A 22209-nucleotide genomic window follows, 5' to 3' on the forward strand; every position below is an offset into this window, starting at 1 on the left:
TAGGGAGTAGCCTTAACAAGATTTGTATTTAGACAATATGGAATTATAACCCATTTGCGAGGGGGCTGGAAGAGGATCCCCTGAGTATGATCTAGCTGATTCATCGACGTGCTCAGACTCCAAGCACGGAAATGGGCTTTGGTGAGGTCAAAATTCGGCTCAGATTATAGTAGTAATCTAACCATCTCGGTGTCTTGAGTAGTCGAAGCTATCTGGATCATAGTGCTAGCAGTTCCCTGCTAGAAACGGTGTTTGGATCTGCACCTCTTTCTAGAAGAAGTTTGGCAGTATCTCACTGATTTCGAGTTAATTTAGATTGTAATAGCGACATCTTTGGGCCTGGCAATGCGATTCCACATCTGTCCCAGCATCCAAGACGAACTCAACAGTGGACAGGCTTTCTTTACGTACAGCTATGAAAAGAGCCGACTCTTCGTTGTCAAGCACATTGTGCGCAATGCCTCCTCGTTCTCAACTATCCGTATAGAAATTTGGAATCAAACCTCCGTGTAAGCCCTCAGCATCCTTGAAATGAAGATATGTCCCTCCCTCTCTGCTAGCTTTGCCGCGTCCTTGCATCTAGATTTCAGTCCATCAGAATCGGTGTCATTCTTGAGAAGGAGTGATAATATATCCAAGCGGCCATGCTCTGCAGCTGCCTCTAGTGCGCTTCTCCCATGAATTTTGGCTGCTGGAGCGTTGATATCTGCCCCAGCCTTCAGCAACATCAAAGTAATTTGAACGTTTCCCCCAATCGCAGCCGCTTGTAGTGCAGTTGCCCCTCTTGAATTTGCAGCGGATGCGTTGCAATTTGCCCCTCGCTCCAATAAAAAACGGATGACAATGGTATTACCACGTTGTGCAGCAGCTTGAAGAGCCGTTCGGCCTGTATCTGTTGGAGCATATGCCTCTATGTCTGCCCCTGCATTCAGGAGGACTTCAATTAGATCAACATTGCCCATATTAACGGCGATTCGAAGCGCCGTTTCTCCATCCTGTGTTCTACCGTTCACATCTGCCCCTACGTTTAGCAACATCTGAACTAGGTGTCGTTCGAATCTATGACTATATACTGCGTTGTGAAGTGGCATCCCATGATTTGAAAAGGCCCTGTTGACATCAGCACCAGCGTTGAGCAATTTTTTAGCGATGTCCCTCTCCGTGGGGTCGAAACCGTATCTCCAAGCGGTGCTTGCTGCTCCTAGAGCCGCCCTCAAACCTGGGACTGGGCTATTAAAGTCCGTTCCAGCATCCCATAAAATTTCGAAGACATGATAATGGCCGTTGCACAAAGCTGCTTCAAGTGCTGTGCATGGATAACCGTATCCTGATGGCGGCTTATCGGTGCAAAGTGCATTGATATTTGCCCCTGCCCTAATAAGACATTAAACTATCTCAGTTGCTCCCTTTCTTGAAGTTCTGAAAATCAGAGGCACCGGATCTGGATCACCATAAAGGCCTGCTACGTTCAAAAACAGTTGAATTATTTCAAGACTGTTTCTCAGGACAGCTGCAGAAATCGTAGAATAGCCCCTCTCTGTAACGGGTGCATGGACGTCAGCTCCAGCAGCAAGTAGCACCTTGACCACCGAAAGATGGGCTGCCCTCGCCGCCACTTGAAGTGCTGTGAATCTATATTTGGCTGCTCCGGCAGCATTCACTTTAGCGCCAGAGTTCAAAAGGATTTGGACGAACTCAAGGTGGCCCTTCCGTGCCGCTTCTTGAAGACAGGTCCGCCCGTTGGTGGGACTAGCTGCAGCATTGACATCTGCCCCGAGAGAAATCAATTTGCTCACTAACTCGACATGGTTGATTTTGACTGCGGCTTGCAGTGCAGTGCAGCCAGAGTTTGGACTGGCAGTGGCATTGAGGTCGGAACCAGCGTTTATCAACATTTCGACAAGACCAGTGCTACCACTTTCTACAGCCGCTTGAAGCGCAGTTCTTCCTCCGATTCCACGTGCAGGAGCGTTAACAGCAGCACCCTTCTTAAGCATGAGCCTCACAAGCTTGACTTTATTTCCCAATGCAGCGAGTTGCAAAGGCGTTAATCCGCGACCTTGCCCTTCAATATCCGCACCAGCTAGCAGGAGAAACCGTACAAGCACCTCATCTCCCAGTTCCACTGCGGACTGAAGTGGTGTCCGGTAAAAATGAGAGAGATAGATATCATCGTCATCACAACATTCGCTAGAGTCATCTCCGCTATCGTCCCAATCCTCCCAATCAAATTCCTCTCGATTGCGATAACGTTCTTCAACGTCTCGACGGAAGACCGATTCGTAAGTCGAAAATTCTTCCTGCGTAAATAAGTACCCATCTACATTCGCACCAGCTTCTAGAAGCATCTGTACCATCTCGGTGTGGCCGTGAGATGCAGCAATCTGAACTGCAGATTGCAGATGCTGCCAATTATCGGACTCGACTGCTGCTTTACGAGCGGCTTCATATATAACACCTGCCGGTGCATCGACATCTGCTCCAAAATCAAGAAGAGCTTCAATAGTATCCGTGTCACCCAAGCTTGCTGCCTCTGCCTCATCTTGGAGCAACGTAATCATTGATGGTCGCGTCAGCGCATCCAAAAGCTTTTTTACCAGCTTGGAATCACCATCTCTTGCCGCCTCCAAGAGAGCAGTATGGAGTAAATTCGGTTCATTCGCTGCAACATCCAAAACAGCCCCAGCATTGAGAAGTATCTGTACTAATTGAACGTGATTTTTTGATATCACTTCTTGAAGTGGAGAGGTGTTGTCACGGCCAGATTTCGCGTTAATGTCAGCCCCAGCATTCAACAAAAGCATAACAAGAGGGAATTCTTCCTCTTCTCCCGAAATATTTTTCTTCATCGACTCTCTTACAGCCACCGAAAGTGCCGTTTTCTTCTCAAGAGAGCCTCCAGGGACATTGATATCAATCTCGAGGGCGATGAGAGCTTTTACGATTGGTATATCCCCTATTCCAATTGCACTTACGAGGATGTTCGATGCGAAAATCTCAGTTGTTGCTGTCTTCAGCTTGATTAGATTCTCAATAGCCGCGAAGTGTCCACTTTTAACTATTAATTGCAATAGCTCATCAGTGTCGGTTTCGGAGAGCAAGTTATTCGACGAGAGGTAAACGGAATAGCGCAGAAGCTGAAGTGTGTAATTTCGAAGGCCGAAGAGCCGAAAAAGCTCTGGAGATTTTTTGTGATGTCACCGTCTTGTCGCTCGATAATAAGATTGTCTAGGCGAGACGTGATTTTTGAAAGGTACTCATGGCTGTTAGGATTGATATTCCCTTCTAGGATCCAGGCAAGGAGACGCCGAGCTTCCCAGTCGTGTAATGGGGTTGAACTAGGGCCTGGAGCCTTTTCTCGAAATTGAATCGATGGAAAAGAATTTTGTGCTTGTTGGTAGTTTTCGAGTCCTTGGACGGCACTACCCATTTGACCCCAGGGCGCCGTTGTTTGGTCCTGCCTCTGGCCTGTGACAGTACTCATTCGGGGAGATGGGACCCACGTTAGTAGGTTATGAGACCTTTGGGCGGATTGTTCGTAGATTATGGAGGGTTCTATATGGTGCCCGCTAGTTAACGCACGGAGGCGTCTAACTATTGACTGTGAGAGATGTTCTAACGAGCATCAAATGATGAATGCATACTTTGCGGCTCTACAAGCGTCTCGAATTCAAACCATGGAATATGCAGATACTGCACAAAGAAATTATGGTCCCGTGGTGGTGTGCGAATCTCGACCCTACCTGGAGGGGTTGGGCTGCGTCCTTTGACAAGTCAGATCTTGGGGAAGTCTAGGACTTGTAAAGCATTTTCCGGATGCATACCAGGAATTGACATGAACTGGCAAGATAGAAGAGAGTGCCTTGATACTTCCTTCTTGACCTTCTTCCGTGGTACCAACTTGCCATTAACATACGTGTCGCTCTCTTTGCCTTCTAGGTTCCTCTTCTGTATTTTGCGGGCAATGTATTTCCAACTTTCATCTGTCGAGTATTTCTTGAAGCCCCATAGCTCGAATTTCCGTATGTATTGGGCTTTACTATTGCACCGATCAGCGCAGCTCGTCAAACAAATTATGAAAGGGCGATGGTCAACAAACCTAGCCTGAAACCCATGGTTCTTTTGCATAGCGGCCCTAACATCTTCTCTGCTTTTGTCCATGATCAAGTACAAGACTTTGATCTCCTCTTTGTACACCTCCCACTCAGCTTCGGGAATCTTTCGTGTACCCGACATTATTGAGGATCCTATGCCAGGTGATTCATCTGCCAGACCTGGAAGCTCCGAGGGCTCACTGACTCGAAACGCAGCCATAGGTTCCTGCGACACAAGGCACTCTTCGCTAGAATGCCACGACGACATGTCTGATTCGAGAGCTTTCGCCTGAGGTACCTGCCACAAGTGTAAGTACATGTTTCGATAGTAGGAAAGAGGTGTTAAAACTTGGGTAAATGAAGTTCAGTTGCGAATATGTTTGAGTACAGACAGGCTCTAAGATAAGTGAAAGGGCCAAAGACAATTAGGAGAGTTGCCAAATATCATTCGGGGACTCGTACCTTTTGCGACCCAAAAGTCGTTGCCTTTATTTGCCTTGTTTCCGCCGCATTATCAGCGATTTGCTGCGGCCAAAATCCGCTGCCAAAATGTTTGCCATGCATTGGTTTTGATGGGAAGGTGCGGCCCCATTGGCGCGTAAGAGCTCGCCTGGTGCGGCCCCTGCCCGGACCTCCAAGTTAGACACACATTCTGGTCCCCGCAGCATTGGACCCGGATTATTGTATTCGCGCATAAACCCCTCTAGGGTCACCGGCAGGCTTTTTCCCTTACATCCTAGTCGTCAAAATTCGAATTTTGGAATCAGTCGTGCTGAGGGCTACTATGCCAGATCGAACGAGCTTTGCTGGTGATTAGGGTGCAGCATGGCGCCCCCATGGGTACTCGTAGGGCGTCAAGTTTTCTGCCCTATGGGGTATGGGAATAGGTTGTAAAAATAATCTGCCCCATTCATGAGGCCCCATGGGTATAATTATACATATTATGTATGATTTAGTGCATAATTTCGTATATATCTATCCCTTGGTCTGGCAGACAGAGAGACAGAGTAAGTGGGAGGAGAGAAATTGGGTGGGAGGAGAGGGGCAGGGTACCTGGTACTTGTAGAATTCTCGGCTACGATGCTCCTTTTATGAACAGGCGATGCCCGCCTCAGCTATATCTACGGGTATCCATTGAACTATTTACAGCGAGCCCACCGCTGACTCTTCCCCCAACCCACGAATAGACTGGGACGCCTGCCATCTCATGCATTATTGCAGAAATTAGAAGACGCAAAGTGCACAGTATATCTACTAACGAACCCTGGCTTGGGATTGAATTAGATGCACACCAGTACGAAGACTGTTAACTCAAGCTACAAAAACACTTTTCTCTCTAGCATAACTCCGAACACATGCACTATGAATTGGTACATTCATTTACTACTCTGCCAACGCGAGTCATTACACCAATTGAAACCCATCGCTCAAAGCGGAAGTCCATCGGCAAAATTTGCACGAGATATAGATAACAATGGCTCCGCAGAAGCTCGTTTTGAGGGTAATAGATACGGTGGCAAGGGCAGGGACTCGCGAGATCCATCAAGCCTTGGGTAGAAATCCGCGCAGAGATAGTACATAGTACAACTCCGGAGTAGCTCAGTTCAAACCGCGAGGGCAAATTTGCGGAGGAGGAGTAGAGGGCAGCGAAGAGGGCTACAAAGGATGATGCTTCTTACAAGACGAGCTGTTTAGAGGCGCATTAATTCACAGGTTAGGCTCTGGTTCTTATTGTATGTCCACACTAAGAAAGCGTAGGGCAGGTGGCCTCTACTAATAAATTTTGGTAGTAATATCCAAAGCTGAACTAGCGCTGCCATGTTCACCCTCTAACCATAAGTACATATTGAAATGTCCCCACAAAAGAATACAATGAAGCACCCGGGTGCTACGACAACCAACTTGATGAGAGCGCGTGGATGACAACGTTTCGTGATCGCGATGACCATAGGACCCATACAAACACGCTTGCTTGTGGGAGCCGCAAGGACCATGTCACCACTCGAAGTCCAGGAGGGAGTTTCTTGAACAGGTCAAACTTTTTGTAGGAACTCATAGTCATCGTGATTGAGTGAGAGCGGAGATGCATTGTGCAAGTGGTATCGCTAGCGCTGGGGCCTGGGCTTGCAATCGAAGTTTCGAGCAGCGGTTGAGAGGTGGTCGAAGGATGTGCCAGGAGAAAGTAAGGAGGGGTTGGAGAGTCAAAAGGTCAACTCCATACCCGCCTTTCTAGCTACTGCGATTGTTAGTTTGGTACACCAAGTTCAGTGCGCGCACAAACCGTTATCACTACAAATGAGATATAACTAACTAGGTGCGTAAGATAGCCAGTGGGGCGTAGTTAGCAATGTTGTAGAATGCTAAACCGTCGCATTCAAGTCTCGATTTACCGTGGCCATCTGGAAGCAAGGCTGAGTCGTCACATTAGATATACAAAGATATCTAGTAATACTGCTTGAAACTTACCATTAAACCACGCCAGATTTTAAACTAGTCTCCAACTTTTTATATTTAGATCTTTTGTCACGCAAAACCTTCTGTGCAAAGATTTGATCGTGTATAAACATAAATAGCACGAGAAATATTAAGAGGGTAGAAATCACGAGGACAAGAACAAGAATGATGATAGAGACCCAACGGCACATCTGAGAAAACACGACCCAATTCCCAGAACCTTGAGGGGCATTTTGTACGGCGAGTTCTACTTGCATGGCGCTGAGCGCTGTGGAGAGGAGTACGAATGCAGTTAGGAATGGTGCTAGGAACCTGCCAAGATACTCATTCCATTGAGCATGGATGTGATAATAGGTCAATCTCCTAAGCATAAAGCGCGCAAACCAGTTCAAGCGGGTCAAACGCATCTCTCCATAATGGTACCGGGGCCTGACTCTATCGTCATCAAGCTCGGCGAACGGAGCGATGAATGCTGCAAATCGCTCGTATGTGATGAGATTTTTGCCGTCATTAGTTGGTATAAGTCCCAGCTCCGTACTCTGGGCTTTCCGAAAGTCGATTTCGTATTTTATGAGGTAGGCATATGTTCGCATGAAGCCAGCCGCGCCTTGCCAGATCTCTATGTCTGTTTCCTCGATGTATTCCCAGAAGGCTGATGAGAGGAGGTATGCCGGGAGAGGTTTGATGAATATGCGATCATAATACCATACAAGGTGGAGGTAGACATTTTCGGCAACGATAACGCTGCGGCCTCGAGCGGCTTGCAAGTGGAGCGGGGAGATGTGGGCATGGTCTGGAGTGAAAGCCTTCGTTAATGGTTAGCGTATATAACTCACCAAGTCAATTATTATACGGACTAGCCAAAGATATGGAGCCATCTTGTCGAGATTCGGAGCTAGGAGCGCTTCTTTGAGGTATTTTTTAAGAGGATCGTTATCGAGGGAAGTTCGAGCTTGGCCAGGGAGGGATTTCAGGTCGTCTTGACCAGCTCTTCGGAGGTTGTTCTCGCCGTTCGCCGATGTAACAAGGGAGAGATCTTTGTTAAGTTCGATTTTGATATTAATTATAGGCATCTTCAATATTTTCACTGACTGAGATTAATTTAAGGGATAAGGAGTTCTAACGTCAACCTTTTTGGGCGCTCTGCCAGAGACAGATGTTCTCTCAAGTGCAGCTGAAAACCTCTACCCGCGATACCAATAGGAAATTATTATTAAGCGCCGCCACCAGCACAACAACGCAACGATAACAGGGCGTCCGTTCACAACGTCAGACGACGTTCAATCCCTCTTCGATTTCGACGACAAGTTGTTGAGGCTAATGTTATATGAACTGCCTACCTTCTTGGCTGTTATTCTATTTTCGGCGGCCTCTTAAACAACGAAGTGGAGCTAGTCAGCATATCTGCTCGACTTGGCTCGCCTCTTCAGCACTTCAGGAACCCTTTGCTACTTCCTGAGTTCTGATACTTAATTTGTCCTTCGCAATGGCCTCTTTGTTCGCATATCGTCCCTGGACCTATTTTGTTATTGTTGTAGTGGCCTCTTGGTTGGCATATCACCCCTGGACCTATTTTGTTCTTGTTGTGATGGCCTCATGGTTGGCATATCATGGTTGGCGTCCCTTATGGCGTGTTTTTGGTTCGATTTTTCTATTCGGATCGAGCAATACCCACCGATTGATCTCTGATTCTCAACAGAAATTGCCATTAACTCCGTCACCTGTTTGTCCCTCTGCTACTTGCCTTGGTAGCCCACACACTGATAATTTCGAGATCATCCAGCTTCCAAGGCTTTCTGCAATATTTCCCACCGACGGATTGAAAGGCGATACTACTATAGAGTATGTGCTATGTTTTGAATTAAATAAGGAGACTAATTCGTAACTAGCATCATCGCAGTCCACGGTATTGAAACTACCTCTCCAAAAACATGGATCGCATATGAGCAGGACAAAGAACCAAAGGGTCGTGGATTTTATTGGCTGAAGGATGCCGACATGCTACCCTCAGTCATCAAGGGAGCTCGAATTTGGGCCTTTGACTATAACTCAAACTATTCGCATGATGCGCAGACAGTACGGATTGATGGTCTTGCCGCGACCTTGTTAAATTGTATCAAGGACAGGCGCGATGATTTTAAGTCGAGAAAGATTGTCTTCATTGGATCATGCTATGGAGGGATTGTGGTTGCTGAGGTAACAAAATCCAAACGTTGGCTGTTCTTCTATTTGCTGGGCTCTGAATTAATGAATGCTGACCCATGAAAACCAGTTGCTTTTGGCTGCATCCCGCGAGGCGGAAGATGAATACAAGAAGGCTGTCTTTGGCCAGACCGCTGGTGTTATATTTCTGGGATCACCGCTGAGAGGAACTCGAACAGCAACTTTCGCGGGTTGGAAAAACTTCATTTTTGGAATTCTGGACCCGAACCAGGAGTCCTCATGCACGCTTCTTGACGACCTAGAAGCGAACTCTAGCAGGCTAGAAAACCTCATGGCAGAATTCGGAAAACTGACAGTGCAAAATCGGGTGCAAGCGGGAATGGAGATACGATGTTTTTATGAAACTCGAAAAACCCAGGTGTGCAACTCGATTAGTCGGAATTTGCCAATCAAACCCGAGGAAATACTTGTAAGTCTTAAAGCCCGCTACAAACATTACTGGTACTAAATGTTATGAAGCTAGTAGATAGAGTCTCCGCGTGTTTGGATTGCCACGAGCACATCCCGCTTGATGTCCGTCACTCAATGATGAATAAATATCGCGGACCCGAGGACCCGAACTTTAAACTTGTGTCCGGTAGAATCAAGGATGTAGTGGATAAGATCCGCGCCGATCGATCATTAACACGTGAAGAGATAAAGTGCTTGCGGGCACTTTCTTTCCTCTACCAGGATCAAAAAGATATTAACCCAGAACGGGTACAGGGAACATGCGAATGGTTCCTAAAGCACCCAAAGTTCCTCGTGTGGCGCCGCGATACTAGAGCAGACCTTCTCTGGGTTACCGCAGGCCCGGGATGCGGCAAGTCTGTCCTATCAAAGGCCTTAGTGGATGAAGGCCTACTCTATCCTGATAACCCTGACACTAAGACAACTTCAGTCTGTTACTATTTTTTCAAAGACGACGCAGAGCGAGGGAGCGGAGTCAATGCTCTCCGTTCCATACTTCATCAGCTATTTAAACAGAACCCATGGCTCATTAAATATGCGATAAAGGACTACGAGGCTAACGGCCGCAACCTTTCTTTTACAACATTATGGGCTATTCTGATGGAAGCTGTCTCAGATGCGGATGCTTGGCCTGTTATATGTGTTTTGGATGCGCTTGACGAGTGCGAAACATCGACGAGAGGATCTTTAATTAAGAATATCAGCAGCTTCCATTGCCCCTCTAAGACGTCCCCCTCGACACTCAAGTTTATTGTCACTAGCCGGCCTTATCACGAACTGGGAATAGATTTCAAAGTTGATGATTTGCCATCAATCCACCTCGATGGAAATCAAATGTCAGAAGAAATTTGCGAAGAGATTGACATTGTGATTGACCATGAGATTTCGCGCATTGGCGGAGCCCGCCAACCCCCACTTGACGGTAAGACCCAGGCCAGACTCATACAGCATCTTAAAGATCAGGGAAATCGAACCTATCTCTGGGTGTATCTGATGCTCCAGGAGATATCAAAATCACTCGAGTCAACTGAGCGGAAGTTGATACGACTCCTTGAAACAATAACCCCTTCTATTGATGAAGCATACGAGAAGATCTTGAAGAGAGCCACATATCCGGACCAAACCAAGAAGGTGTTATGTCTAATTCTGGCAGCTGAAAGGCCGCTGACCTTGGAAGAGATGAACACTGCCCTCGAGATTCTGGACATGAAAGAGAGGGGACAGAAATGTACCTCGGAAGACGACCTCGTGTTAGACAAGGAAGAAGCGTTTCGAAAAAAGATCGTGAATCTTTGCGGCCTATTTGTCACCATTGTTGGTTCAAAGATTTACCTGATTCACCAAACGGCCAAAGATTTTCTTATTAACAAAAGTGGTAGCACCAATTCTTGGAGTTCTTCCTGTTGGAAGAATGGATTCACGCTACAAGACTCGCATTTAGAGGCGTTAAAAGCGTGTCTGTGGTACCTTCGACTGGACTTTCAAGATATTTCAAGCGATCCGCAAAAATATCCCCCTTTTCTCTTATACGCATCACTAAATTGGACATTACACTTCCGACAAGCCGGAGAGAAAGCCGACAAAGAGCTAGGAGAGAATGCGCTGCAAATTTGCAATTCTAAGACCCAGAGATTCTTATTATGGTTTCGGATACTGGAACAACATCGGCCTTATGATAGTCTACCAGGTGAAGACAGCAGTCATTTGCTAATTGTATGTTATTTTGGTCTTACATCTGTTGTACAACTTCTACTCAAGAAGGGCGCCGAGGTGAATACAGCTGGCCAATATGGATACACGCCACTACACCGGGCCTCTGAGAACGGGCACATCGAGGTCATCAAGCTGCTACTCGAGAAGGGCGCCGAGGTGAATGCAGCTGACCAATATGGACACACGCCACTACAATGGGCCTCTGGGAACGGGCACGTCAAGNTCAAGCTGCTACTCGAGAAGGGCGCCGAGGTGAATGCAGCTGACCAATATGGACACACGCCACTACAATGGGCCTCTGGGAACGGGCACGTCAAGCACGCCGAGGTCGTCAAGCTGCTACTCGAGAAGGGCGCCGAGGTGAATGCAGCTGACCAATATGGACAAACAGCACTACACTGGGCCTCTGAGAACGGGCACGTCGAGGTCGTCAAGCTACTACTCGAGAAGGGCGCCGAGGTGAATGTAGCTAACCAATATAGACACACAGTACTACACTGGGCTTCTGAGAACGGGCACGTCGAGGTCGTCAAGCTACTACTCGAGAAGGGCGCCGAGGGGAATATAGCTGACGATCACAGACGGACGCCACTATACTGGGCCTCTGAGAACGGGCACGTCGAGGTTATCAAGCTGCTACTCGAGAAGGGCGCCGAGGTGAATATAGCTGACGAATACGGACGGACGCCACTATACTGGGCTTCTGAGAACTGGCACGTCGAGGTTATCAANCTACTCGAGAAGGGCGCCGAGGTGAATATAGCTGACGAATACGGACGGACGCCACTATACTGGGCTTCTGAGAACTGGCACGTCGAGGTTATCAAGCTACTACTCGAGAAGGGCGCCGAGGTGAATATAGCTGACGAATACGGACGGACGCCACTATACTGGGCTTCTAGGAAGAGGCACGTCGAGGTCGTCAAGCTACTACTCGAGAAAGGCGCCGAGGTGAATATAGCTAATACTACTACTTTAAGTTTCTTAGAATAAATATATTAAAGTTTAAACTATTATATAAAAATATTAATTAATTATTTCTTTTATATTATATTTATTTTTATAACTTTAATAAAGAGAAATTTAAAGGAAATAATATTTATATACTATTAAGTAATTTCGAAAGTATTAGATAAATTAGTTTAGAATATTCTAAAAACTTAGTTATTACTCTTCTCGCTACTTACTTTTAATAGTTTACTAATAGATAGTACCTCGGTACGCTAAATAGCTTATATGTTAACAATATAGCTAAGAATATAGCGAGGGCGTGTGCGGGTATAGTATAGAATACTTGGTAGTTCAAGTGGTATTGTAGAAACTAAAGCTACCTGTCACTACCAACGACTTTATGTGGCGTCTAGCTACTTCTAACAGGGTGCTAGTAGTATCCTTGACTAGTGAATAGGGCTGAAACTTTTAGAGTAAGTTAGAGAGAAAGCCGATTTTGTTAGCGACTGTAATTCTTAGCGATGACCACTTCCAGACACTGTGGCTGTGCACCCCTGCCTGCTTGTACTCAAAAGGTACTGCTGCTAATTGTCATCGCAAGTGGAGCCGATTCTTGGCGATTCTGAGCTTCACACCCAAGCTTTACAAGTATATATTCTGATGACTTTGTACTAAAAAACATTAACTTAACTGAATGTACAGAATCGGCAGGTTAGCTGTACTGCCTGCAGCTGGTGGCGATATATAGCGCTAAGTCACTTTCATTACCGTACTATTTCTCGTACCCATACTTACACTACTCGGCCTATTCCATATTTGCACCTGGCCCTCTATCTTCTAATTAAAGCAGCACTCATTAAACCCTTATCTCGATATTCTCCATCTGCCACTCATTCAAAGTTTCAAGGGAAGACTTCGTGTTAGGATGATGACGACCAAGGACCCGTTCTTGTAGCTGAAAGCATGTCTCCATTAGTGAAATAGCCTCCTTATCGCGGCTTTGGGATTTTAGTGTGAACGCAAGGTTACCTATGGCCATCAGCGTGTTTGGGTGTTCATGTCCAAGCACTTTTTGACTCGTCTCCATTACTCGGATTTCCATATCTTCAGCCTCCTTCCACTTCCTTTGACTCCACAAAGTGGAGGCTAGGTTGGCCATTCTGGTAAGTGTGTTGGGGTGCTCTACTCCAAGCACCTTTCTATATCCTTCCAGAGCCTGCCAGTGCATCGCTTCTGCCTCTTCGTACTTGCCCTGCCTCTCTAACACCCACCCAAGATGGCTGACGATAGTGAGCGTGTCCGGGTGCTCTACTCCAAGAACCTCCTCTCTCCCTGCTACTGCAGTCCGCCCAATTTGCTCTGCTGCTGCATACTCCCCTGCGAGTAGAAAATAAAATACTGTGTTATCTGTAATCCTTGCGCGATCCAGTTTTGCCTCCGTCTCTTCTAGAACGTAGCCAAGCGCCTTTCGCGCGTGCGGAAGGAGCACTCGACAAGCCGCCCATGTCTCATGCTGTCCACTCGGGAAAGCAGTAGCTATAATCTGTAGCGACGTCTTCTGCCACCTGCCCACCTGCTTCTGTACTTCCAGCCACTTTGTCGTCGCCAGCTGCACTAAGTCGTGCATCTCAAATAGATGCTCCCTGACCTGCTGCTCTGGCTGCTTCATATTCTGGGCTTTAATCAAAGAGGAGCTTGTTAACGGTGCGACCGCATCCTCGAACTGGATCCTATCTCTACCAGCGTATAGAATAGACTCCGGAATCCCTTGTCTGTCAAACATGGCCATGAGCAAAAGTAACTCTGCAGCTGCGGGCCTCGTCTTCCGGATCTGCTCAAACGATATCTGCCAAGTGGTGATGACCGCGTCGGAGACGCTGCCGTCTCGCCGCATGTCTCTTGCTCCGTGGCTGCTTAGGAGGTGTGCTTGGTTCTCCTCACTCTGGCGGAAGAGCTCAAGGTAGGTCGAGACAGTGATTGTTTCGCTCGCACTGCAAGGTACGCTGCTGCGTGAGTGACGGCAAGGGGGATGTACTCTAGTGTATGTACGAGTGTTTTTGCATCGTCTTCAAAAGCCTCGCCGACTGAGACTCTAGTCTTCAGCAGCATCAGCGCATCTTCCTCCGCCATCGGCTCCACTTGAAAAACATTGAGCCTCGTCCCTACGAGGTTTACTGCTGCAACCAGGTCTCGTAAAGTGACCAGTATCCATCCGTTCGAAGACTTGCGGAAGTAAGCTCTCTAAGGGCGGCGCCTCACGAGGAGCCTCCGCTCCATGCGCGGCACCATCCGAGTCCGTGCTTGTAGAGGAGAAGACCCGGTCGTCATCAGCGTTGTCAAGTATTATAAGCCATCGACTGTTCCGCTCGTCCCATAGCCAGTTATACACGAGGCGGAGGATATCAGCCTTTGGATCGTCCCGGCCGGGCAGCTCAATCTTGGCGGCAATATTCGTATCGGCCTGCATAAATCGGGTGGCGTTGCTCACATACACCCAAAACACCTAGGTCTGGGGTGCAGACTCTCTCGCCCTATACGCATTTTCGATAGCAATCTGAGACTTCCTAGCCAAAGCATAAGCGTGAGTTGCGCCGACAACAATGTATAGACATGCTCACCCTATGCCGCCTAGACCAACGAGGGCTACTCGACTGTGGTCTTGTGATGCCGCCTGCTCGAATTTATCACCTATTTCCACCAGGATATCCTCTCGTCCCACGAATGAGCTATCTCTTTGGAAACGGATTATCGAGGAAGGCTTAGGTCTATTTTGCGCTCGCACTGCACTCAGTTGATATTAGCTAGGAGCAAACACAGTGACGGCACATAAGGCCTGATCTCGATATGGTATATCATTAAATGGAATGCTACGTACAGAACCGAGCTGCAACCACGTTGGGGGCATTCTGCTCAAACTGTCTAATCTTATCCCGCGCGCTAGTGTAGCCTCGATTATTCTTATTATCAAACTTGACAATCATCGAATGGTCGGCATCCAGAGGGATCTTGTCCTCCATTGAGTCTGGCAACTGGAGAAGAGCTGAGTCAGCATCTACCGCTGTAACGAAGTCGCCGGCCCTTCTCCATCGTCTACTTTCACTGTCCTGCTACACACAATTAGCGATCTGCTGCTATAGTAACTCTTGAGCATCATACAAACTGAAGCTGTCTTGTCGGGACCATCTCATAGAAGCTTACAACCTTTTGGTCTCGGATGAGATTCCTGAAATCCACTAGCTGAAACGCTAACAGGTCAGATTTACTTATGATCTGCTCAAGCAGCGCACTCCGTGGATGATTGTCCTGTCCTGCCACCATCTTCTGGATATCGTCTACTACTAGGCCCTTATGTGGGATCCTAAACAGAAGCATGTTATATGTAGCTCTGTGCAGAGACGCTATTGTTGGGTGGTCGTCTTCGTCTGCCTGGACTGACAATGCACTATGCTGCTACTTAGCTTTATGTATACATATCGTAGCGGCTGACTTACGTGAGCGAGGACAATACCGCCAAAGCTATGCGCGATGAAGAACAGGGGCCGCTTTCTTAGCTTGTGGAATGAGCCCGTTGGCCTGATGCCGCTGCTCTAGAGCCGCACTCCGTAATAGCGCTTACCTGTTCTGTATTCCTAATCTTGAGCTCCTCCATCAACCCTCGGCCGTAATCCATGATAATGTCGACCCCATGCGTTGACAGCTTCGAGTTGTAGCCGTAGATCATCGTGTGGCAGCATGACAAGCCCTTGGGCAGGAAGTCGCGCAGCCACATACGCCCGAGGTTTCCCTTTCCCCTCCACGAGCCATATGCGTGTCCTTCGGGGCCCGTGATAGCAATTATACTACGCGGTAGGTCGGATATATATTTTTGGGGAAGAAATATTATCTACTTAGCGGTAGCCAGCGAGCATGGCTTTTGCGTGTACAGCTGGGTGAACCCAAAGAAGAAGTGTTGATCGAAACTTATGTCCGTGTCGCCCATTTCGACCTGCCAATCGCCCAGTGGGCTGGCCATCAGCTCGGACAGGAATGTAGGTACTCCGCCATAGAACTCGACCAACGCAACTTTTTCCTCATTGTCGTAGCAGGAGGGCACAGTAGCTACATTGACAGTCAGCTTCTATTGCTCGTCCTCAGCCAGGTTGTCGTCGATGGCAGCATTCAAGGCTTCGTTTAGCTCGCCGTCGGGGTGTGAAGCTGGGAGAAGACCGGTGACGCGGAAAACAGTGCCCCTGGAAGAGGGGGCAGATGGAGAGCGGTCACGGCGAACTCTTCAGACAAGGCTAAGAAGTCACTCACTCTATCGATAGTGCGCATTATCCGCTTTGGCCTTTAGATCCATTGCGCATATCCGCGGTGGATGACCTAATCGTCGTGACCGAAGCGAACAGTCCGAATAACTTAATAATAATTTACTTAGTAGAGGGACGATTCTCATGGAAGCCTGTACGGGTGGGTAGCTCGAACCTGTAGAAGCTCTGAGCACAAGGCCACGGGTCCTGGTAATATCGACCATCCACAGGCCTACCCCGCGGTCTGTCTGTAAAAAAAAGCATAACTAAAATGCTCGCGACACCTAATTCGCCTTCTACTGTATAATTACTCGACTACTTAATTATCCTTAAATTTTAGCAGTCCCGCCCCACGCCAAGTTTCTACTAGAGGCATAATAAAGCGAACGGCTGGACCCGTGGTCCCCGAGAGGATCAACATCCAAGGCGCAGGGGTTGCTCCGCAATATCGTTGGTACCGTCACGGACGAGATCTTCTTAACTTAAAACCGTCAATCCTCATACTACTCTGTTATCACGTCCGTGCTACTACCCAAGGCGTACCAGGCCCGGGGGCACTGGCGCACTACCACCCACTAAGGAGCGATTGCCGAGTTCTGAAAAGTTTATGTCTGCCACCCTCGGTGACCAACCCTCTCGTCCGAGTCGTACCTGGGTAGGTACTGCACTTAACGCAATCGATATAGACCGCGCCCCTCGCACGCAGCGCGGGAGTATCAAGTACTACCTGGTACGCAGTACGTAAAGGTACGGTACTTATAGAAAATACGTGATTTTTACGGAGGTACGTCCTTTACAGGTACTCCTGATTTAGTAGGTGACACTAACATGCGCCGTCTGGAATTGGCCTCAGCAAGTCAGCGTACGATAGTTGCGAGGCCTTCCAGGGGACGATTCCTCGATGGCGAGCCTCATAAGGAGGAATACCATGGCCCGAATATGAAGTTACCTTTTCACCACACCACCAATTCTTTCGCACCGAAACCCGTCACTCGTATCTTCTTTGCCACCCTAGGTCCATCAAATCATGCCTCGATTTGCTCCCATTCCTCCAGAGTCCCTCACCCCGGATCAACGGGCGATCCATGACCACATCGACTCTGTGTACAACACGGCTTCTGGATCCAGCCCGCCGTTCACTATGAAGGATCACACTGGAGCTCTACTGGGGCCGTTTCCCATGATGATGTAGGTCGCATCATGATGGTGCTATGCGCGTGGCGGCGTGGTACTCTCCCCTAGACCTCTCTAACTTGGGAACAGTCACGCCCCTTTCTTCGGCACCGCATGGTTTGACCACATCATGACGGTCTCTTCACACCCCGCGCTGGAGCCCCGGGCCCGCGAACTCGCCATTCTTGCAGTCGGCGCCCATTACCACTGCCCGTACGAATTGTATGCACATAAGCGCGTTGCACTTCTGCCGGCGCTTGGCATGTCGCAGACGCAAGTGACGGATGCGAGTGAGGGCAAGGTCCCCGACGGGCTCAGTCCCGCGGAACAAGTGGCCTATGAGTTTGCTATGGAGATGCTCAATAGCAAGGGGCCGGTAGCGAAGCCACATTATGACCATGCTGTCGCTCTATTAGGCAAGGAAAGCGTATTAATACTTATGCAGCTTGTTGGCGTCTACTCATTTGTTTGTTTGATGCTGAATGGAGCTGCCACCGAGGTGCCCGAGTAGGAGGGAGGGCGGCGCTGCAGAGCGGTGGCGCGAGTAGATGTACTGCTATATGGATAATTAACAAGTCTTCGTTACCCCAATGCGTGGCAGAGTTCCTGATGTGCCGGGATCGCCCACTTGTGCTAGCTCCCGAATCCTTTCACGGTAAACACTGGGGTACATTCCTTCTGCGGTGATGGAGTACGAGTAGAGACTTGGTGCGATTAACCCTGATATGGAATTGATTTTTGCTCCCATCATCTGCTGGCTGTGCCGCGTGGGCCGGCGAGAGATAACTAAAGCTGGTGGAGCCGTGTCGCTGGACCATCACCATCTAGACTACAGCCAGTAATAGAAAACGCACCAACACTGGATCCACGACTTCGAGAGTATTGCCGGCAAGATGCTGGACCCTTTATCTTCAGTTCTGAAATATCAACATGGTATAATAATTACCTTAGTTGTGATGACCACATTCACGACAATTGCTGTGACTCTGCGACTGGTTTCAAAATGGTTGAGCAAACAGAAGTTTGGCATGGACGATTTGTTTCTCATACTGGCTCAGGTACTCTGGTATCCGCAAGTCGGTTTGCAACTCTACGGTAAATCATAAACATTCTAGCAAATCTTAGTCTTCCATCGCTTATTTGATCAATAGGTATACTTGAAGGCCGGAAGGCCACTAGCCTGATGGATCCTCACTTGGGAACATACATGAAGGTTAGCAATACCGTTTTCGAGTTCTTTGAATCGCGAAGAGCTACCCAGTCCCTCTCATCATGTCGCTAAAATATCATTTAGTATGTCTATATTTGCGGAGAGTTCTACTTCCCAATCGTCCTTGCTACGAACATCTCAATCCTGATGTTCTACCGCCGCATATTTTCTGTGGGCGTAACTTTCAACCGCCTCTCTCTAGCATTAATAGCACTCCAAATCCTTTGGTTTATCCCTGGGTTCTTCGGCGAAACCTTTATGTGCACGCCTACGGACACCTTGTGGAACAATCCTCTGGAAATACCCGAAAAGTGTATCTATTATAGCACCTACTTTGTAGTTATCATGGGCTTTGAGCTGCTCATAGACCTTATGATCCTCGCCCTGCCAGTCGTGGAGATTATGAAACTGAAATTGTCATGGGAGAAGAAGCTCATGCTGTCGTTTGTCTTTTTACTTGGTGGATTGTGAGCTGCTCCCCATTTTCCCCTTTCGTTGGGTCTACCTTGAAGAGGAAGGAGTAAATCTATGACTGACAGCATGTCTGTAGTGTAATCGCCACTGGCATAGTTCGTATCATTGTGTGCTACGAGCCAGGGCAACAATCTGGTAAGCCACCCCTATTTCTATTTCTTTCTTCGGCGTATACAGCGTCTACAAACTTGTCACGCAAGTTAAGTTAACCCCCCCTTAGTGGATCTTGCCGTCGATATGATCTGGCTGGACATCCATACCGGTACCGCGATAATCTGCGCTTGCCTCCCTTCCTTTCGCCACCTCTACACCAAGAGCGCCTCGATCGTTTCAAGCAGCCTCCGCAAATACTATGGCTCAGCTACGGGCTCGGGCTCGGGCTTCAGTTCAAAAGGGACCGCGTCAAATTCCCACGGTGGCAGACTCGAGCTTGTCCCTCCGCATATATCCTCGACTTCAAGGGACTATAAGAACTTTACCCAATTTAGCGGAGACGAAGTTCATTTGGTGGGGATAAAGGCGACATCTCTAAAGGAGAGAGATCAAGTTAGTGATCACGAGAGGCACCCTTCTAATGGTATTAGGGTCCAGCGGACGGTCGATATTGTCTGACGGGCAGGTCATGCATTCTTAATGTCGCGTCATGAGGAGTTACTAGGTCTTTATGAGTAGAGAGGGATTGGAAGGCGTTGCTCGGTACGTAGGTACCAGTGTTCGGACGTCGCATATATGTATAGTGGTCTCCTTGTAGCCGAAAATGTACATGTACATGTACCTCATGTTTTGCGTACATCTTCATATATATAGTGTAATAAAACGTATGTCAACTTATTTTCTACATAAAAGATTGCTATGAAAACAGCTACTATCCTTAATATCTTTAGCAAAGTTCTCCCCTGTGGTGGAAATTCTTAGACTATTGCTAGCAAAAATAGAGCCTAAGACTACTGGGGAACCTTACGGAGATGAAAGCCTAGCTCTTTAAGGTATTTCCGGGCTTTGAGTGCTACAAGTACCACCCCACGTATTCCTGCAGGCTAGGTAGTTGAGTCAATCAATTTTGAAAAACTAGCATGCATCCCATTGCCAACGCCTCCTATAAAGGCGACCTGGCCTTCCTATATTTAGAACTTCACACTTCGCTAGTTGGTTCCTCCGCAGTTAATGATGCCTTACAGCAGTACCATCCTACAAGTCTACGTTCTGCGCGAGTTTGCCTCTATCTCGGAATCTCCGTGTTAGCTGAGCACCCGCATTTACACTTTCAAGCAACTACTTCATCGAGATTAAAACGCAGCATGATCGTACTGTGCCAGAAACGTAAGACGATACTAAGATCGAGATGTTGAATTGCGGAGATAGAGATGTAATTCTTTTTTTTTGGAAATTCTCGCTCAAGTTGGTGTTGCATACTGAACACTACGAGCCATCACAACTCCAACCTGAATTTAAGGCGAAGGTCTATACTTTCAATCATGCGCCTCCAGCCCCTTCTGCGAACTGAACTAGGATCTCGGAGAACTCATCCTTTTTCTCCACTGGAATCCAGTGACCACACCCTACGACCTTTTTGATGCTAAAATCCCGCAGACGAACTGCAGAGAGCTGTTCAGCTACTTCTGCTCGGGTAACGTAGTCCTGGTCCGAGACGACAACCAGAGTCCGAGCGTTAACGAACTTCCGTTCTTCAGGAATCTCGGCGTCGTCTTCCGCGTTGAGGCCGCGTATAGCGGCTTTATACCTAAGGTCAATATTATAAGCAAGAGCCCAAACAATGTATTTCGAACACAATTTACCAATTGAGTGGACCTGTGTAGCCTCCTTTGCTAAAGATTTGATTATGAACAGCCGCTTCGGACTCAGAAAGCCATGCAGGTAGTGGCTTGATAGTGTTGGCCGTTACCCAGGCCTTGGCAGCCCCAATGGGCCCCATATGAGTTCTCCAGATTTCAGGATTGGTGGGATAGGCCAGTGATGTTAGAGATTCGTTCTGTTATCCATCAGCTGCCGTCATACAGTGGGATTGAAAAGGATGATATACGTTACGGTTGCAAATCTCGGCAGCATCATCTTCATTGAAAAAGTACTGGTACCCAAAAGTAGGATAGCCAAAGGCCGCCTCTGTCATGGCATTCAGACCATCTAGCCGCAAGCTAGATTAGCATGAGGAAGGATTTGTACTCGTAAGATGTTTAATTACCCAAGTCAAATGGTCCAGGTTCCATATAAGGAACAGATGTGAAAACAAGAGCCGAAAATCTATCGGGGTGGTAATTCACCAGGCGGGATAAAAGCCCCGAGCCCCTTCAAGTCATCAGAGTTAGCCTATGTCATGTATAACAGCGCAGACAATACTGCATTTGTTAAATTGAAGAATATAAAAATCCACGGAATAAGAGGGGCAGTTGTAACGCCGCTTCGTGGTGAGAGAGGCTATGCCTTGGCCGCCTGGGCACGATCCCCTGAGAACTTACCAATCATGGCTGACACCAATTACCGTCCCTATAGACTCTTTGTCCAGAATCTGTACAATGTCTGACGCCATTTTCTTGAACTTATACCTCTCGAGCTCGGCGGGCTTATCAGTATCGCCATAACCAAGCAAATCTGGTACAATAACACCGTAGCCAAGATCCGCCAGCGTCTTGATCTGGAAACGCCAGTCATAACTGGAGCTAGGGAAGCCGTGAAGGAGCAAGAAGGTTGGCTTCGATACCGCACTAGGGATATGTACGTAAGCATATTTGGTGCCGTCCTGAACCTCGAAAAGCTTGCCGGCGACAGGGAGTTGATTCAGAGCCATGATGGTTAGGATCTAATCAAAGGGTGCGATATAGGTATAGATTTCCAGCCAGAGGAGGATCAGGTGGCGTGGTTATAGTTAAAGGTAGGTATTCAGACAAGATTGGCCACAACGACGGTTAAATGCCAGTCCTCGGGGAGTATCTCAGTGGAACCACTTATTCGGATTATTCCTTATTTTGTCGTTGTCAAACAGTCCAACAGGGTAGATACAGTACGATGTGATGGTTATGCATGTGGATGCTTGGTAGTTGGGAGTTTATGTACGTAGGTACATACGTGGAATCCTTTCTGATATTTCTGATATATTCGTTGTGGCCTAAGGGCAGGCTGACGGCCTACCCCGCAGCCATTGGGAGGAGGCTGCGCCGCAATA

At 47.9% G+C, this 22209-nt stretch overlaps 8 protein-coding genes across 8 annotated transcripts; 2 read left to right on the plus strand and 6 right to left on the minus strand.

Moving 5' to 3' along the window:
• Positions 1–497: 497 nt before the first annotated feature.
• Positions 498–4658, minus strand: BP5553_07124 (uncharacterized protein; the record flags this gene model as incomplete). Its single annotated transcript, XM_032015747.1, has 7 exons — positions 498–1374; positions 1477–3058; positions 3202–3594; positions 3645–3764; positions 3825–4039; positions 4100–4392; positions 4557–4658. 7 exons carry the CDS (start codon positions 4656–4658, stop codon positions 498–500), a joined length of 3582 nt encoding a protein of 1193 aa, XP_031868016.1.
• Positions 4659–6562: 1904 nt separating this feature from the next.
• On the minus strand, positions 6563–7621 carry BP5553_07125 (Uncharacterized protein; the record flags this gene model as incomplete). Its single annotated transcript, XM_032015748.1, has 2 exons — positions 6563–7354; positions 7406–7621. The coding sequence occupies 2 exons, from the start codon at positions 7619–7621 to the stop codon at positions 6563–6565; spliced, it is 1008 nt and encodes a 335-aa protein (XP_031868017.1).
• Positions 7622–12741: 5120 nt separating this feature from the next.
• BP5553_07126 (uncharacterized protein) lies at positions 12742–13779 on the minus strand (the record flags this gene model as incomplete). Its single annotated transcript, XM_032015749.1, has 1 exon — positions 12742–13779. One exon carries the CDS (start codon positions 13777–13779, stop codon positions 12742–12744), a length of 1038 nt encoding a protein of 345 aa, XP_031868018.1.
• Positions 13780–13977: 198 nt separating this feature from the next.
• Positions 13978–14352, minus strand: BP5553_07127 (uncharacterized protein; the record flags this gene model as incomplete). The annotated part of the gene is made up of 1 exon (XM_032015750.1): positions 13978–14352. One exon carries the CDS (start codon positions 14350–14352, stop codon positions 13978–13980), a length of 375 nt encoding a protein of 124 aa, XP_031868019.1.
• Positions 14353–14388: 36 nt separating this feature from the next.
• Positions 14389–15606, minus strand: BP5553_07128 (uncharacterized protein; the record flags this gene model as incomplete). Its single annotated transcript, XM_032015751.1, has 6 exons — positions 14389–14449; positions 14504–14666; positions 14761–14992; positions 15042–15332; positions 15377–15472; positions 15502–15606. The coding sequence occupies 6 exons, from the start codon at positions 15604–15606 to the stop codon at positions 14389–14391; spliced, it is 948 nt and encodes a 315-aa protein (XP_031868020.1).
• A 1595-nt stretch (positions 15607–17201) lies between these two features.
• BP5553_07129 (uncharacterized protein) lies at positions 17202–17858 on the plus strand (the record flags this gene model as incomplete). The annotated part of the gene is made up of 2 exons (XM_032015752.1): positions 17202–17362; positions 17438–17858. The coding sequence occupies 2 exons, from the start codon at positions 17202–17204 to the stop codon at positions 17856–17858; spliced, it is 582 nt and encodes a 193-aa protein (XP_031868021.1).
• A 492-nt stretch (positions 17859–18350) lies between these two features.
• Positions 18351–19643, plus strand: BP5553_07130 (uncharacterized protein; the record flags this gene model as incomplete). Its single annotated transcript, XM_032015753.1, has 5 exons — positions 18351–18405; positions 18499–18560; positions 18642–19024; positions 19108–19166; positions 19252–19643. 5 exons carry the CDS (start codon positions 18351–18353, stop codon positions 19641–19643), a joined length of 951 nt encoding a protein of 316 aa, XP_031868022.1.
• An 861-nt stretch (positions 19644–20504) lies between these two features.
• On the minus strand, positions 20505–21834 carry BP5553_07131 (putative epoxide hydrolase 2; the record flags this gene model as incomplete). The annotated part of the gene is made up of 5 exons (XM_032015754.1): positions 20505–20772; positions 20828–21021; positions 21073–21173; positions 21232–21335; positions 21506–21834. The coding sequence occupies 5 exons, from the start codon at positions 21832–21834 to the stop codon at positions 20505–20507; spliced, it is 996 nt and encodes a 331-aa protein (XP_031868023.1).
• Between the last annotated feature and the right edge of the window lie 375 nt (positions 21835–22209).

This window comes from Venustampulla echinocandica (assembly GCF_003357145.1).
Source record: "Venustampulla echinocandica strain BP 5553 chromosome Unknown scaffold_5, whole genome shotgun sequence".
Classification (NCBI taxonomy): domain Eukaryota; kingdom Fungi; phylum Ascomycota; class Leotiomycetes; order Helotiales; family Pleuroascaceae; genus Venustampulla; species Venustampulla echinocandica.